At 46.1% G+C, this 18,927-nt stretch overlaps 1 protein-coding gene across 9 annotated transcripts in view; it reads left to right on the top strand.

Annotated features, from left to right (window-relative positions):
- The window catches only part of ARHGAP27 (Rho GTPase activating protein 27), a 785,924-nt gene that overhangs the window by 604,904 nt on the left and 162,093 nt on the right, over nt 1–18,927 (top strand). For all 9 annotated transcript variants that reach the window (XM_069634066.1, XM_069634072.1, XM_069634069.1 and 6 more), the window contains one exon: nt 10,749–10,973. In XM_069634066.1, the coding sequence (XP_069490167.1) occupies nt 10,749–10,973 (225 nt within the window). The remainder of the gene's footprint in view (nt 1–10,748; nt 10,974–18,927) is intronic.

Here is an 18,927-nt window from a genome sequence, read left to right on the forward strand (position 1 = left end):
GTGGTAAAAGTGAAAGAAAGGAAAGATCTCCAGCCACTGCATGGATCTAGAACAGTTTGCACAGTTGCACTTGTGTCCCGGGAGATCAAACCGCGCTAAAACTATAAGCAAGGTTTATGATGAGCAAAGAGCTACATAAGATACCTTATACCTACGTCAAAGAGGATGGTTATTTCCTCCTTGATTGCCGCACAATCTTCTTGGGCACCGCATACATATTCAATGCTGCTTTACCATACATGCCAACCCTCCCGATTTAGGCGGGAGACTCACGATTTATTTGTGAAAAATACTGCTATTTTTCACGTTCTCCCACCTAAAATAATAATTTCCCCAATGCATTCCTATGGGGAAATTGTTGTCTCCCGATTTCTCTGCAGAAATCTCCCTCCCAAGCGTGTCAGAATGTTGGCATGTATGCTTTACCTAGCCATTGTATTCCTAATTGGGACTGTTTTTCCGGGCATAGTTTTAAATCTACCAGCAGCACAGCATTCCTTATTGCCTTATTTCACTGTACACCAGAATGTTTGATGAACAGTATGCACCCTGCACATTTTCTTTTATCATAGGGAACAGTTTTCATAGGCCAGGTGACCATTGAATTCAATATTACCAGGGACAACATTCCACAGTCCTAGCCTTTTCTTTATCCCATCAATTTAATACCTGAAGAAACTGTCCCAAATCCGCATGACATGAGTATCCTGTGCACCTTCCTCCTAGGACAATGTTCCCTTTGGGGAGCTTTTATCAGCAACCATTTTTGAATGGGCAGTATTTTGCATGATCGTCCTGAATTATTAAAATGGTAGGCACCATTTGTTCAAATACCAGGATTAATACATGGAATAATAATTACATACATCGGGTATACATACCTCGGGTAATTTAACCCAGCTACAATAATTCATAGACAATGGCCCCAAATCAAAACATAGCTTAAAATAATGGCTTTTTTATTTCCTGTTTACACTAGAATAAGAGTATTAATGTTGTACCATGTTCAGGCGGGTCCTCTTTCTATTGTTATTATACACGTAAGACTTGGATGACGCTTGTACGCTTCATTGTGAAATCATAGATGGGCGTTCCAGGCGCAGGGTGTTGTCCTTTAGGAAGATAGCGCCATAGTTGACCGCCGGCGTCCTTGAATCCCGTGTGCGCCAATGCGATATTTCGCTTGCACTTTCCACTTTAATCCCCCTCGGGAAAGACAGATGTCATGGCGAAGGGTGTCGCTATAACGCACCGAAGCAAGTACCATTTTGTGTTTACTGAAGAAAACAGAATCCCAGTTTGTCGTCTTGTGCACAGGAAGAAATATTTTTGTGGTGCATATATAATATATATGCTTTTTTTAAATGTAGTCTGAATTTGAATTTTCCAATTGCAAGGTTCATGAAATTGGCCAGCATTCATGTTTGTCCTTCTTGGATCAGACTTCAGCCTAGTAAGGAGTGGACATTCTTGTATTACTCTCGGGTGGGGGTGATGTTTGTCACGTGAAGTTGAGATAAAGGCATCATAATTATTGCACGTTTTTCATGATTGATTTGTTATATTTCTATAGTACACCAATAGCCGAGGATGTCGCTCTTAGGGATGACTATAAAGACTCAGGCCCTTATTCACAGAACGTTTTCCAATGGTATTTTTTCCATTATAAAACGCTTCTGTGAATTAGACGCTAATGGTCTCCCGAGTGAGAAGTGTAAGTAAATTATAATAATTCTATTTCGAAAAAAAATGTAGATTGGCATGCATAATTCTGAAAGTTTGTTGTCTTCAAATGTGTTGTGCTTGCCCAAGGCTTTAAGTTGGCCTGGGGAAGCTGGGGCCAAGCCCCGGCAGTCTCCTGAAAGGGCTCCTGAGCTGGGGCCGACCCCTGACTAGCTCCAACCACACTGACACCTCAGGCAGCCTGTGTAGCTGAAATGCTGCATGGGTACAGGGGCTGCCTGCAGGTGTCAGCACTTCGGATTAGGAAAAAAGAAAAGGCATATCGTTTTCTTTTTTTTCTAAACCGAAGTACTGACAGCTGCAGACAGCCTGTGTAACAATGGCTCCTATTACATGCGTTGCCTAATGACTGTACTTAGAAACAGGAGGAGAGCTGAAGGCCCGGACTCTCCTATTGTGTCTGAATATAGAGTCCTCAGGCAGCATGAAAGCCCTTTAACCAACTGCTTAAAGGGCTTTTATGCTGCCTGATAACTCTTTGCTCAGAAAAAATAGCCAAGCTGGGTCCTCCTCCTGTTACAGTACAGAGTCATCACGCAGCAGACAGACCTTTCACTCTAGGGGCCTGTGGTTTTTAACCACGCGGCTCCTTGAATGAAAGGGCTTAGGGGACTGGGGCGCACTAGTATCACGCCGTTTGGTGCGTCCAGACCCTCCTTTTTAAAGGACGGGCTGGGTACACCAAAGGTAATCATTCTAGTGCACCCCAGATCCCCTGCTTTCACCAGCCTCCCCACCTTAGATGGGGGGGGCTCTCATTAGGGGCGTTGTCTACGGTTAGGCCCCACCGGGAGCCCACCCCCCTTGATTTAGCATCCCACTTAAAGCAATGGGCTTACCCTGATGAAGACGAAGCCAAAGTAGCAAGGCGTGCCATCAAAAATGTTTCGACAACTCCGGATTTGTAGGACGTGGCTAATGCTTACCTGGTTTTTATAGAAGAAAGCAAATGGACCGTATTTTAGAGAGTTACTTGTACACATTGTTTGAAGATGGGAAGTGCATTAAAAACGTTTTTTTTGGGTGATCTTTTATGTATGTTTGATACTACTAACCTTTTTGTTAAATCATAGGTATCTTGAAATGTTTTTGAATAATTCAGATTATTACTTTCTTTTTATTTTGTTTGCTGTAGGTATTTTTGAAGGTTGTGATATATATATATATATATATATATATATATATATATATATATATATATATATATATATATAATGAATGCAAAACGTTCTAGTACTTATGATTGGCTAATTAATGCTAGTACCAATGATCATAACCACTCAAGCGCCTCCCCGCTTTAAGCACATCCCCCTGGGATCTCCTTGAGCTAGTAATCTGATTTCTGAGCAGCTTTTTGAAATATAATAGCTTACTGGAGCTATACAGCAATTCCTGGAGTAATACAAATGTCTTTCCCAAGTGTTCCTTCTGCCACTTGTTTTGTTAACAATATGTGTGTCCTTGCATCGGTTCCTTGCACTGAATTCCTTTACAATATTAGCTTGGCGAAACCAATTGATTTAGCTCTTGCCAGGCACTGCAGAAAAACATGCCCAGGTACTAACACCCTAGGTCAGCTGTTGCCATCAGAGCATTGACTGCCTAAAATAAATATACATTCCTCAAAGGTTTGCATGGATGGTAATAAATAAAAATCAGCATAAATAATCCCAAAGAATGAAGGTTTTCTCATAGATGACTGGACACTATTGCCCTTAAACTGAATGAATCTGGAGGAGCTTCCCCAGCAGTGTTATGTAGAGCAGACGAGTCTGGACTCTAGCCTAACCTTTGCTAAAAATAGATCCCTGATTTCCAAGACTCTTGGGGTCACCCCTCCTGGATGCCTCTAATTTCTAGTACTGGCCCTTTCGCATACTACATCCTACTCATTCATTCCCCTGCCATTGGTCCAACGCCTTTGGATCAGGGTCTTCTACACACCATGCCTTAGGTCCCAACTGGTCTCATTCAAATTGTTAGGACTGCCTTACGTCAATAGGACCAGAGAGAAGGCATCCTAATGATGTCCCTGAAGTAGTAGAGCAGGGTTGAAATGTGCATGTAGACGTAAGATGCAGAGGTTTTGTAATTTATGTATAGATGGTATCAAAATAAATCCATATAGATAATTAGACCTTTGAAATATTTTTAATTTGCGGCATTAAGAAGTTGTGATTTTGACAAAAATCCAGCAACGAACAACATTCCACACACAAATCCTCCATGCTGCCTGTCTCAACTACATAGGACCGACATCTCCATCGACACGTCCTCTTTGGACACAAACAGTACTTTTCTCCGGTGTCCGAGTCCAAACCCCTCTTCCGTGAGGAGTGAGAGGAAGTCGCCCATTCCTGCACCTCCACTGAAATCCGGGAAATACTCTGTTGATTCTCGCTGTGTATAGTCTCTACTGCCGCCGGAAACAAAAGTTGCACACAATCCGCTGGCAAAACGGAGGGAAACATAGCACAGGTGCTCACCCGGTACCGCGCACTTTCCATCCTGCTCGCCATGAGAGGCCCAAAACTAGTCTGACACATACACAGGCTGCTGGCTCCTTGCCACTTGTGGCGCACTCACGTTGGCCCCGACTTCCAAACGCCGTCAGTGTACAGAGACTGGCTCTCTTACTGCCAACGGTCGCGCACAGCTGCTCCCCCTAGTGGACGCAGGGGAACACGACCTCGAAGGAACCAAAACCATCAGTCTGTACCCGCACCAACGGCCTGCCAACATCAAGGGACCTGGCGAACACCAGCCAACCGCCCCCGGCACCTCCAGCCAACAAGAGAGATGCTTCCAGACCGGTCCTGATTTCCCCCGGCTGTCGCTGCACCAAACCAAAAGCGCTTCCAAGTCTCCGCTCTAGCCAAAACAACGCAGGGCACCAGCTCTCCAACCGGACAACCACCCCAACGCTCACCTCTCAGAGCCAGGGGTACCGGACACCCAGAGCACCTCGTAGACCTCGGGCGGCCCACATTCACCATCCTCACTGCCGAAGATAAGACGCAGTAGGAACAAGGCCACGTGGAAGCAACCACGAATTGGGGAGTGCCGCCACGAACCGCCGACTCTAAGGCAGTCCTCCTGCTCCTGCTGTGGCCGCCCGCCGGGTGGGATGTCAAGACTGGAGGGCGGTGTCACGCTCCATAGGCTGCCCCCTCCGCAGCAGCATCCTCGTCGCCAGTCATGTAAATCATGTTACATTGATCCAATACGCAGGTAAGTAATATATATGGTACGTTTATTACTTGTTACAGCGCCATCCTTATTACGTTGATGGTAAGCGAATGACACCGGCACATCCCACCCGGCCACAATAGTCAACCCCAACTGTCAAACATAGAACGTAGCCTCCAGTCATACACTGCACGTTCCAAGCTACGCTCAACAACCTCACGCACTCCTCACAGCACACGTAATATACATTACGACAGATTTGCTTCCGAGCACCTTTTATGAATGATATTTAGGCACAGCAGTCTCACTCTTTACCTGCACATCTATTCTACCACCTTATCCTCCATTATTTTTTATTGACTGTATACCAGTAAGACATTGTTAGGAGATTGCCCACTGAAGTATTACAATGTTTAGTATATCAATATAAAAATCAAATATAATAGTAGTTAACATTTCCTCTGCTCGCTCCTCCTCTTCCCTTCCTCTCCACCCTCCTTGTCTTCCTCGCCACCCTCCTCCTCGTCTTACTCTACTACCACCTACTTATCTTCTGTAAAGAGGGACTACTTGCATAAATAATCTGAAAAGGGTACAAAAAGTACTCCACAGAAGAGTAACACTGTGCAGGAAAAAAACACATATTTATTAAACCCCCAGAGCTGGGAGACAGAATTTCAGAACTTCTCTGTGAGCTGACCTGTTTGAAAAGGTGTTCAGCCCTGCCTGCTGCGAACACACTTTTTATACAACAAAATATTAATTACATTTTAGGGCATGTCAAGCAAGCTGATTGGTGTGAATATCCATAGCGCCCCATACATTGGTGTAATATTACTGGCTAACTTATTTCCTGGAACAAAACCCACACAACCCAGCACTGACTCCCAATCCTGAAATCTCCCAGCCCTCAATGACATCACCATATGCTGACCAGCAGAAAAACTGCTTCGATTGGCTGGCATAGTCCTCATAAAAAACTAGCCATGCAGCTGCAGTTTTAATTGGATTTAGTTGGTTTGAAGATAACCAGAGCCCCAGCAGAACCATGCAGATGTCAAAAACGTCATCTCGGCTCTCTGATATGTTCCCTTCCTCCATCCATCTCCTACACTTCCCTCCTTTCGCACAACTGGTGCAAGTTCTGCTTAGAAAAAACTCATGCACCACCGTTGCTGCAAAGGAATTCCTGCTATTTTATTCTCACTTGCTATTGTATTCACTGCCAAAGCCCCTGAACCCTATTGTGTGGAACTGCAGCTGGTGTCTGGCCTAGGCCTTCTGTGAAGCCCTCCTCCCATGGGAATTCTTTCCTTGGCAAAAATTAATTGGCTACTTTATGTGCCTCGACCTTGGTGAGCTGATTTCCACTGTTTCGTTGTGTTAGCAGAAACTACATTTTACTGTGTGCTGGGGCCTCTTAACTAGACTATAATACTGGCTTCTATCAAATATATGCTCCAAAATAGCTGCACTATGATTCATTATACACATAACACGAATCCTTATTTTGCTTCTATTTTACTGCTACCGTTACCTCTAACTAAAAGCCCTAATTATGCTCCATCTATACTTAAAATAATCAATAAGCAAATCCCTATGTGCAAATGTGCTAAAACCCCATGCACACAAATGCTCTAAAAAATGAAAACAAACCCCAGTTATTGCAACACAGGTGATTATTGTTCGCAATCATCATGCTCTCGCACCCCTATATCCATATGCATATTCATTGTTTATTTTTGCATGGATATTTCTTTGTGCAGCACACTACTCCCTGTCATGTGGCACTCTAGGTGTAATGTATGTGCATCATGATATCATCCTAAACGTCACTCTTATGTCACTGTGATTTTCATAGCTAGTGCATGTGCCCCCCTTTTGGGTACAGTACATTTACCTCTCTTCACTTTCTCTACCCCTCCTCCTTGTCTTCCTCTTCCCCCTCCTCTTGATTGTCACCACCCTCCTTCTTAACTTCATTCTGCCACTAACAGCCTTCTAATCTCCTACCTCCTCCTGATGTCCTTCTGTCACCTAGGTTCACTTAGGATCCACTCTCCCCAGATTGCCACAGCTCTGCAATTGTCTTGTGACAATGCAGCTTTATAAGTCCCTATCCCAAAAACCAAATTCTCATTCTTTGCACCCATATACGAGAGGTCATATAACCTTTTCTGTGGCTCTTTACTGACACTTGACTGACCCATCCCCAGCCCCGTCTGCTTCTCTGAGGCAATGTTCTCTTGCTGGACTCATTCCTGCCCCAGCCCTCCCAGTTCCTTAAAAGCCCTGCCCCACAAGCTTCCCGGGGCTGGTGAGTGCTCCTATGGGATGCCAAACTGCTTTTCTTTTCTTTTCCGACCCAGATGTAGGGAAGCACACTCTCAACATGGCCGTATCCTTTTCACACCAACCAAAGGGCCAAAACATGACTAATAGTTCCCCTCCTTATTTTTCTTCTAGAAGCACAATCCCAAAATATGAATGACTGTGCTATGGGATCAGAGTGACAAATGTTTGCTCTATTAGCTTGTTAACCTTTAAGAGGAAATGCTGAAAATGCGACCAACAGCCTGAATAATTTTCTAATTACAATTGTCCAGCAAGTAACCGGCTTTGTATCCTATACCAGGCTTAAATGTAGGTGGCATGGTGGTCAACAGGCTTGGTGGAGATGGACACGTAATTGTCGGGTCAGACTTGAAGCAAGGGAGCGTTCACAAGGTGGGGGGGATGTTTCAGACTCAGAAGATGGTAACTTAGAGGGATGTTTGCCTGTGTGCTGTTGAGTGAATTGGGAAATGCACATTTTAAAATAAGTAAAACCCTTAACCAGTTTTAATTCAGGAGCAGGAAGTTATCCAAAACTAAAATGGTGGAGTGACCCCTGGCCATTAACATGGAAAGAGCAGTCAACATTCTAAACTGCCTTTCCTTTTGGATTCCAGACAGATGGGTCGTGCTTGTTAGCTTGCCCTTTTTAGGCCCAACTAGTCCCAATTCAGTGCGTGCAACCGTAGCAATTCCAAGCTGCGCTCATTTGAGACCCTACCATGGACGGAAGCAGTGTCTCACCCCAGTGCGGTGGCAGTGCTTCCCCTAAAAGCGAGCCTTGGACATCTGCAGAAGAATGGCGCTTCTTGGCCAAAGGTGTAGTGTCTGAACGCTACGCAGTAGGAAACTCTGGAAGGGCAGGCACAGTACTTTCTTGTTGGGCAAAGGAGAGTAGGGTTCCCCAGGAAAACTCTTAAGAAGAACAACGTTTGGATTTTGGGAATTCTTTCAGACAGTTTCAAAGACCTTTTTGATAAACTAGATTTAGGATTTAAAAATAGTTAGTTTGTTATTCTTTAGTTTCATTCAAGGTTTTAAGATCACCAACCTGCAAATAACCCACCTGAGTGATTGAACTGGTAAAGAAAGAGTCACTAAAGCATCATACACAGTGTGGCATATTTCCAGCAGTTTCCTCTCGATTCTGCTGATCTTTGTACTAATCTATGAAGAAAGGGAGTCCATTTTTGTTTTATCCACTCGCCCTTTCCCCCTCGGGTGTGTCGGGTTCAGCTGTACGATTTAGCATAATCTGTCGGGGACGAGATGTCTCAGTGGGTCTGTGGGGGTCCAGCAGCTTCTGCAGATTCGGATGGGACAGGACCCCCTGTATGAAAGGCTTTACCTAATTAATTCCGTCTGAGCCGTCATGGATCCCACAGAGATCATAATGGGTTATCTGAGAGAGATGCTTAGAGAGTTACCAGAGGAGTTAAGAGTGACGCACAAAGAAAATGTTTCCATAAATCGGAGATTGGAGGATGTAAGTGTTAAGATACATAATGTACAGGAGAAAAGTAAGCCTCAATCCCTGCCGCCTAGTTTTGGTGCGGAACCTCCTGAATTGGTTTGTGACGATGAGACTGTGAGATTGGAAACTGCTAAAAAATATTGTTGGGTGTAATAGGTCTGCTGCACACATGCCAGTCCCATTGACTTCTCCCCCACAGAGATATGGTGGGGACAGTAAAAGATTTTACATCTGTGTCTCAGTGCGAATTGCACTTTTTGTACAGACCTGAGGCTTTCCCTACTGATGCAGCGAAAAATGACCTTTGTTCTGTCCTATTCATCTGGGGAGTGTGGTGGGTCAGAAAAAGGAGACCGACTCGAACTTCCATTTTGAATTGCCTTTTGTTTAAAGAATATGGAAAAACGCCTGCCTTTCTCTAAGCTATAGGTTTCTCTACCTAACAAAACTAACTAGGGTGTTTGACATTCAGTGAGTCCAAAAGAAAAGTCGGTCTACTTACTCTCCAAAAGCTAATCTGACCTGACTCTACCACTAGCAAAACAACTAAGGCACAGGAGAATGACTCCCTTCTCCCATGGGCCGCTTTCTCTCCAGATTCTGTTGCATTTCAGTGGGTCTGTGGGGTCCAGCAGCTTATGCGGAAGGACAGGACCGGTCAGTAATTGACTGTCCAAAATATACTGGCCGTCAGTATGTTTGCACATGCCATTACTGATGCCACCCCATCCCTTCATGCCTCTGTGAGAGCAGCCGAGCAGTGTTTCTTTCTCTTGCCTACCTGCATGTCACTTTCAGGGCCCCATCTTGAATCTTTGTGACCAGAATGCTTGTGGGAAGTATAAGTCGGTTTGTGAAGGAAAGCGATCAGAACAAGACACTGGACTCGAGCTGTCCTGCCTCATTCTTCCTATGCCCGACGAAGTAATCTGAAGATTATGAAAGCTTGCAATAGGTACCATCTTGTTGTCCTTTTAGGGGCACCACTTTTTATATTGTTTGGCTAACACGGCACAAGAAAACTGAACTCCATAAAGGTAGCTCAGGCCCTGTAGCACAGTGTTAGAGGTACTATACTTAGTGAATCTTTTCTGCACGGCTGAACTTGTAATAATGGGCTCCTGTTCCTCCTTTTGGCTACCCATCTTCAGATCCCACAGATATCAATATTCATTCTCTTGCTTGTATAATAATGAAAGAATTTCAAGGTACTATTCTCTTGCGTCCCCTGCTGCTCAACAGAGTGCTTAGACAAGTAGTGATGTGAATCCTTCCTGCTGCATTTTAGCAGTAGGTCAACCAGGCATCCATGATACCCTCTAAGGCCTTTGGAGGGTGCCTTGCCTCCTGCAACATTCACTCACAGCATTTCACACACACGACAGCATTTGCCAAATTTGAGGCTCCCTCGCCAATCGCCCAACCCTAATAGCAGTGCAATCACTTCCTGCTAGTGTCTTGAGGTGGGGGTTACATTTATAGAAACGCCTGTAGAGTGAGGACTGTGGTTATTCCCCCCCCACACAGAGTATTTGAAGATAACTGCTCCAGTTTATTTAATAGCACCTTTGTGGTAAGTCGTTTTAAGTTTCATTAGCAAAATACATGTTTTACAGACAATTCCACATTGGTGATCAGTGGAGAGTGGGCCATGTTGGATGCCATTCAAGGCTGTTGGGAACTAAAACCTCTGTACTGCTCACTTCTATGCTTCCCTGGGCTTTAGGATCTGTTAATTTTGATATCAAGCAGGTGGTGTTTAAACCTCTAGTAATGATCAGCACTCCCGAGTTCTGATCATCTTCCTAGCATGCCTCCAACAAAGGTAGGGTTTGCTCCAAGCGTAGCGTGCTTTCTTACTTGGTTCCAGCTGGAGTTGACATTTCAGTTTGTGCTCTCAGTGATTATGAAAGATGTGCAAACTAAGAAGATGGGATTGGAAAGCACTGTTATGGATATACTGCTTTTAAGTATCACTCATGTGCAATCTCTTCTCCAATGCTTGCAGCCGCCCACGCCAGAAACCGATTACCCGGAATACCCGCCATTTTATGATGCCTTTCCTGAAGAGGACTACTCTCCACGGGACCCACACCACAACTTTATCTTCCCTTACATTCAGCCAGAGTTTTCGCCCACCAACGATGATGGCTTCATCTCGCCACCGGGATGGTCCTGCAAGACCACCAAAGATGGGCAGAGGACGTTCACGCACGTCCACACTCATGAGATGGTAAGATGTGCGCACACAGATTGTGAACCGTTAAAATGTGTAATAATGCCTGCTTAGAAGGTGCTTATAAAGGGGGGAATCCATGTGAATTGCTATATAAAGACATCATGACATCATTATTATCTGTGATGCCCTACCCCTTTTTTTGTTTACACCCCCTCCCCCTTTTTCCTCTTCTCTGCTTTCCTGTTTATCCTCCTACAAATTCAGCTACGCCCCATAGGTGCTGAACACTGATACTCACCGAACCTCTTTCCTTTTGACCTCTTCTCTCCTTATAGATCCTTTTGTTCACCCGCACTCCAATCAACATGGCTCTAGGACCTTCCTTTTGCTTTTCCTTTCCCTTTTTTATTTTCCTTTCCTCCTGCTTGCCATCTTGTGTCTCTTCTTTCTGCAAGCACATGGCACGGCCCAAAGGTATAACATGGCGGAGTGGCTGAGCACCCCCGCCTTTTACCTTAGCGAGAAGGCAAATGAGGGGTAAATGGGGCCATAAACTTTGGCCCTTTAGATGTAGTGCCTGCGCAGGGGCATTGGTCTCTTAACACGCGTGCTCCCCATGCAGCAGGATCAACTTTGCATTCAAGAACAGCTCATCAACTTTGGCACTCAATTGAGGGTGACTGGTTGAGAAGAGCAAGAAAGATTTCTGGATCCACTCATCAACTTTGTCACTTACTTGGGGGTGGCTGGTGGAGAAGAGCTTGAAAGTAACGTGGCAGGAGGACGCTGACTGAGGAGTATTGTGTTCCCGGGGTGCGGGAATTGGTACCGCAGCGAAAGGCGATCTTGCAGCTGGCAGACATCAGTAGCTCGGCATCGGAAGGTGCGGCAGAAGTGAAGGAGGAACGTGTCAGCCGGTCCCGCAACAAATCAGAGGAGTAAGCGTGGGTGATTGCCCCCCTCCATGTGCTATCCCGCAGGCAGGAAGAGCAGGCAGCAGCTGTGCATGCCCAGTGATAAAGATCAGAAGTCCGGAGTGGGGGGAAAAAAGCAGCGGGACCAGGGTCCTGCATGGTGGAGCCCTTACCGGAGCTGCATCCAGCATGTAAATCAGAGAAGGGGTTACAGGAAAGAACCCACAGGCAGCATCGAGCATGGCGGCCATCTTTATTGGGAATTAGACTCTGGGGTTTCAGGAAAGGACCCACCGACCCCTGGCAGCTTGTCAGCCATTTTGGGTAGGCAAAAGAGATTGCACGAGAGGGAGAGCATCCTCATCCCACTACATTTTGATGGGAAAGCATTGCAGGATCAGGAAAGACTGACAAGAAGTGCTGAATAAAGAGGGAAACGACTAGGACAACCGAAGGGCAGTCTGAACAGGGGCCAACACTGAGAGAAGTGCCCGCCCACCAAAAAAAAATAAACAAAATGTAGGGGAGGCTAAAAGGCAAGCGAGCAAGGCATGCAATAAGGAAAACATCAGGCTCCTCCTCAGCGCAGTAAACGCAGCCCAGAGACACAAACCAGTTAAGAGGATTGGGGTGCAGTATTAGAATGGACACGGTTTAAAAGGGGCCGGGCAGGAAGTTCTGAAGAACTTGAGTGCTGAGGGCACCGAGAAAGTGAGGGAAGAAAAAAGAATGGACAGTGGGGAGGAGATGGCGAACATACTGAGGAGAATTAGAGCAGTCAAAAAAGAGAACGGCGTGGATTAGCTTATAGTGCAGTGCAAGCCACAGCTAAGGAGGTAAAGGAGGAAGAAGACGTGTTGGTGCTGGAAAACACATGGGGGGGAAGAGTTCCTCCAGGATACGCCTCAACAGAGTGGGTGGCACAGCCCAATGAAAAGAAGAACAATGCATTTGGGAAATATTCTGAAACGCCAGACAGATTGGAGGCTGCCTTGAAAGGAAAAGGTGCAGAAGAAGAAATTGACCCTTCCGCAGCCAAGAGGCCTCAAAGAGTGAGGAAGTCATTGGTGAAGGCAGCAGAGGTGAATGGTGAGAGGGAAACACTGAAGCAGAGGCAGCAGATGTACGCTAGATCTAAAAAGCCACTGGGGGCCTCAATGACTGCAGTACGACGTTTTGGGTGAGAACATTGCAAAAATGGCGCAAATGCATGTAAAGCGCTGAAAGGATTGCATGAAAGGTTACACGTCTATAACGCGAATTCCTGCCAGTACAAGTGTGGAAGGCAACGCTAAGATGGCACTGGGGGAAGAAAGGAGGGTCTCTACAGTGGGAAATGATCCAGCAGCATTGGGGAAGGGCGCACAGGCGAAGGATAGAGAGGCACTGAGTCGGTATCCGGAGGAAAGGACCATAGTGCCTTTACTGAGTGGTGTGGTACAAGGAGAAAAGGATGTAGCCAGTCCCCTACGAGTGGGTTTTCCATGGGGTGCCTGGGGGCTTGAGAGGAGGGGCAAACAACATGCTTGCTTCTGCAGCAGGGGTCAGACGGAAACAAGGGTGCACACTCATGTCCACGAGGGCAGCCTGCCTAATATGGCACGTACCCTTAGAAGTAAAAGAAAAGATATGGATTAAGGTGTTTATTGATAGGTTTACGCTGCTCGAGCTAGAGCAGGTTGGGTTGGACATAGTGAAAGAGGCCAAGAAGGACGATGTCTGGAGGGAATGCAGGAAGAGAGTGAGGAAGGGGAGCAACATCATGAATTGGCTGTATGCCTCCAGGAGGTACACCTCCATAATGGTTGAAAAATACCTTGGTGATACCGCCACACTGATAATGTACGAGCAGCGCATCCACGAGATGTACAAAGAGTATAGCGGCGATACATGGCTCAAGTACGATCATGGTTTTAGGCTAAAAATGCACATTTATCCCAGCATGAATTGGGCTGACAAGGACATGTCGGGGTACATACACACATTGATAACCAGTAATAGGCTCAAGAACATCCCAGTGGGGAGCAGCCTTTTAGAAAGCTGGAGAGACAGGTCTTAACGGAATCGCAAAAGAGGAAGGCAGTCAGGGGTTGGGCCTGGTCCAGGGGTTTCGAATCGGGGAGAGACACCACCTGCTGGCAATTTGAAAAGGGAACCTGCACTTGGGGAGCCAACTGCAAGTTCAGGCACGCATGCAGTAAATGCAGTAGAGACCACATGGCCACCCGGTGTGGAACTAAGGAGCAACAGGTTTCTCAACGGAGGAGGGGGGGGGGAACTAAGCAGAAGCGAGGAGGGGCATACGTTGATGGGAATAGCCCCAACCCCGATCAAGCTTGAGACATTGCAGCCGCTGCTGAACACATATCATAACAGAATAGCAGCGAGACACTATTGAAAGGTTTCTCGGAAAGGTTCAAGATGTCAAGCCACAATGTCTTTACTGAATCGGTTCCCAAAAATCTGAAATAGGCAGCCATCAAACCAGAAAGAGTGGATCAGACAGATTAAAGAATTAAAAAGGAGATACAGCTAGGCAGGATAGCGGGGCAATTCGATGGGGCCCTGTTTGAGTAATTTGTGGTTTCTGACCTATGGGTGGTTCCAAAGAAGGAAGAAGGGTAATTCAGATTAATTCACCAACTCTCATACCCTAAGGGAGCATCTGTAAAGAGTGGGCTGGACCCAGACCATTGTTCAGTGGGGTAAGCAATCCTTTGACGAGGCACTCACCCTGGTGAAGGAAGCAAGCACATGAGCTCTGTTAGGGAAAGCGGACTGACTATTGCCAGTCCACCCAGAGAGCTTCAGGTTGCTGGGGCTCCAGTTTCAAGAAAAGCTCCACTTCAACAAATGGATGCCTATGGGCTGCGCTATCTTGTGCTACTACTTCGAGATGTTCAGCACCGTCATTGGGCAGTGAGGAAGAGATATGCAGGGGCAGAAGTGTCAAACTACCTGGACGATTTTCTGTTTATGGGGAAGGACGGATGGATGCGAGACAGCACTAAGCGCATTCAAGCAACTTGCAGATCAGCTGGGCGTCCCACTGGCAAAAGATAAAACAGTTAGGCCAACAACAAACCTGACATTCCTCTGTATCAAAATCAACACCATTCAGGGTCTCTGCAGGCTCCAGGCGGAGAAGGTAGAGCAGTTTAAGAAGGCTGTGTAGGACATGAGGAAGAGAGAGAAGGCAACCTTAGCAGAACTGCAGAAACCGATGGGCAGCTTAACTTTACATGGAGGGTCATCCCGGCTGACAGGGTATTTAAGAGGAGGCTGGCCCGAAAAACGGTGGGGTCGGCGAAGGGCAAATCACCATATGCACTTGGGGAACGGAGTGAAGAGAGACCTGCAGGTCTGGGAAAGTTTCCTGGGATCCTTCAATGGGGTGTCGGTATGGAAAGATCCATTGCAGTCTAGCAAAAGAGATAGAGCTGTTCACAGATGCGTCAGGAGGTGTGGGATTTGGAGTGTTTCTTGGAGGAAGCTGGTGCGAGCACATGGTCAGAGGCATGGAAGGAAGAGAGACTATCTGGGAACATAACATTCCTGGAGCTGTTTCCCATTGCAGTCAGCTTCTACATCTAACAGGGGAGGTTGGCCAAAAAGATCACACTGTGGTTCAATAACCACGCAGTAGTACAGTAGCGGCGCATCAAATTGCTTGCCCTGCTGTGTTTTTGACATTCAGCTGGCTGAGACTGAACGCAGAGGAGAGGGCAAAGCATATTCCAGGTGTGCAGATCAGCATAGCTGACACTTTATCTCATTTCCAGTGGCAGAGATTCAAGCAGCTTGCACCGGGGGCAGAAGAGATGTCATCAGTAATGCCAGATTGGCTCTGGGGGATAGCGAGTATGTTCTAATGACACTCCTGCACAATGTGTTGGCCCCAGGTACATTACAGTGGTACAAGTGGCATTTCGTTAACTTCCTGGCAATGACTAAGTCCATTGGAATAATTATAGAGCAGGACGGGAACAAATTCATAATGGGGGCCTGCAAGGCAAAGAAGAGCAGGGCATGAGCAGCAACTACCTTAGCATCAGTGGTGTTCTTCAGCAGGACCAGAGGAGTAAAAGACCCCACAAAAGCGAGGTTATAAGGGCAGCCAAGAAAGGGACTGGGGGAGGATGGAATACATGGAACCAGATCATAGGCGCCCCATTACTTTCCAGGATCTGGCGGGTATGATGGGCAAGACCACACTTGTATGTGAAGGTTAATACAAGATCAAACTCTTCAGGGCAGCATTCAGTTTAGCATTTTTTGGGGCCTTTAGGGTGAGCGAGCTTGTTTTGGCAAACCAGGCAGGTGATGGCCAAGGGGGCCACAGGGAGGCTGATGTAGAATTGCAGCAGGTAGCTATATTACTGAGAAGGTCAAAGACAGATCAGGCATGTAAAGGGAAATGGGTCTGGCTGCACTGCATAAGAGATGGCAGCTGCTGCCCGGTGTGTCTGCTGAGCAATTTACTGGCCGTTAGAACAAAGGGCGGAAGGAACCTGTAGATCCACATGAACGTGCTGCCTCTAGAAGCGTTTCAGTTTCGGGCAGTGATGGGCATGGTGTTGAGAATAGTGGGTAGGGACCCTAAGCAGTACAACACCCACTCTTTCAGAATAGGAGCAGCTACCACAGCAGCAGGGGCAAGCGTCCAGGGGATTAAGGGGATTGGGCAATGGAAATCGGGGCCTATAGAAAGTACATTGGGGCCGATAAGATGTAGAGCATGCTAATGAGGGATGTATATATTTTTCTCTCCCACCCCCAACCCCCGACCATGCTAGAGGATGTCACGTGTGGCAGAGTGGTAGCATGGATTATTGGCCACTCATTCGTAGTGAGAGCAGCAGAATGGGCGAACGTCAGGAGGATTGGAAGAAAGAGGGCCTTGAGTTAGATCGGCATCCTTTGGTTTGGTAGGGAAGGAATGAAATGGGATGAACTGGAGAGAACGATAGGGAGATTGATCAAGGAAGAAGTTCCCCCCCCCCCTGACATAGTAATAATTAATCTAGGTGGGAACGAGCGGGCAACTGCTCAATGAAATGCATCTCACATTGTGGGCATTGAACAAGGACTGGGGGCTTGCGAGTTGATTTGGTCCGAGATGATTCCTAAGTTCACTTAGAAAGGGGCTAATTCAAACTCAGCAGTGGAGAAGTCGAGGAAAAAGTTACATGGCAATGGCAACATTTTGCGAGGGGGCTGGTTTCTCAACGATTAGGCACGGCAAACTCCCAGTAGGTATAAGTTGTAAGGCTAACATCTACAGAAGAGACGTCACTCGCCACTAGGTGTTGTGTTTACTAAGCGGCTCGCAATAGAAAAGCTCAGAACAGGACCCAAAGAAAATAACTACAATTTTATGCTTACCTGATCTTGTTAAAGAAGCGGGATCCCACAGAGTTAATCAAGCTCCACGTTTTGTAGCGCCAAAGTCTTCCGGAGCTTGCTGCTCTTTGTAAGGCTCCAGCAGCCATTTTATTTGACATTAGGTTAGTTGTAGTCTTTTTAGATGCGTTTTCGAGCAGTTCCAGAAAAAAGGAAAGACCACATTTAAAGAAAACATTTTCGAATTAATAGATGTTTTGGTGGTGTTGAACAATCCTTGAGTTAAAGGTGTAAAAGGACTTTCAGTATAAAAGAAATATTTGTTTTCTGCACAGCATTTGAATCCAAGGCATGCATAGAGAAAAAAGATAATCTGTACAAGAAGTTGAGGAAGGTTGTTTTGCTGAAGGCAGCGCCAACATATTCAATAAATTACCAAGAAGGAAAGTTTTGAAAAGAAAGAGACAGGTAAAGAGTTCAAACCTGGACTTCAATGCATACTATGAGCACCTTGCATTTTGTACAGCTGATTTAAATCCTCTAAGCTTCTGCAGAGGATACACAGGTAACCAAGGAAGGGAAGCAGGGGTGTTTTGGTGTAAACAAGGCACATGTAATAACATTCATGTAATTCATTAACAGGGAACCCAGCAGTGAAGCAAGAAGGGCTCCTGTGTCTTATTTTCTCCAATTCCCCTCCCCCAGGCTGACCTGACTCTTAGTGGAAAATGATATCAGTAGGGCACAGAGCAGTCGTAGAGGGACTGTAGTCTTCAGCAGCTCCCACGGAGGAGGTAATGCAGCATTACCGGACAAAGAGAAATATGTCTTGCATAACATGGCTTATCCTCTTCGACTCCTTTTGTGCCTTGCAATTACTTCTTACTGCAGCATCCTGAATCCTGAGCCTTTCTCTTTGGGGGTTTTAGCTTACTGTTACACGAAACGGATGTCCGTCTTTTCATAATGCCTGCTTTACCCGTGTTCTATTTTCTACTGTAGCAAGCTTCTATATTTCTTACCTGCCATGCATTTCTGCATATATAAATTACTGCATTTCTTCTTACTTATTTTCTCAGCATATGTGATTTCTTTATACCCATATGTTAATTTACTGTCTTGCTTCAGTTACATCTTCATTCTTGCAGTATTTGCATGTCATTTCAGTATGTCATTGTGTCTTCTCTTTATGACGTCACTTTACACCTATCAGACTTCACGTATAGTTCTTCCATGTCCGATAGTGTCTCCGGATTTCCTTCTAACACTTCAGTTCGAGGGTACATTTGGTATGGTTGTCTAAGTGCATAATGTCTTTCATATCTTCGATGCGTTAATGGGACAAAACCAGGTGTCCTGCACAGTGCTTTCTTGCTGCTCTTCCAATATGACAGAGGTCAGGGGGCGGGCTCCATGAGTGTACATCTCCTTCTCTTCATATTCTCTGACGAATCCCAAAATGTCATCACTGCTTCCGAAGCGGGAGCCCCTTCCCATGAGGCCTGGCATTTGAGGCCGCTACCCGGTAGTCCCCCTAGGGGTGATAATCAGCGGGTGGATCTCCTGGTAGGGAAACCCCCTTTGGGACCAGTGATGACCATATTGGGAGAACACGGTATCCCTATAACATAACCCCTGTAAAAGCAATCAGGAAGCAGACACAGACAACAGATCCAAGTTTGGTTTCTTGACGTTTACTAACTAAAAATGCAGGTTGAAAAAAAAACGAACTTGCCCTATGCTAAGGTGGG

The sequence above is a fragment of the Ambystoma mexicanum genome, chromosome 13, assembly GCF_040938575.1.
Source record: "Ambystoma mexicanum isolate Mex_15411 chromosome 13, UKY_AmexF1_1, whole genome shotgun sequence".
NCBI lineage: Eukaryota > Metazoa > Chordata > Amphibia > Caudata > Ambystomatidae > Ambystoma > Ambystoma mexicanum.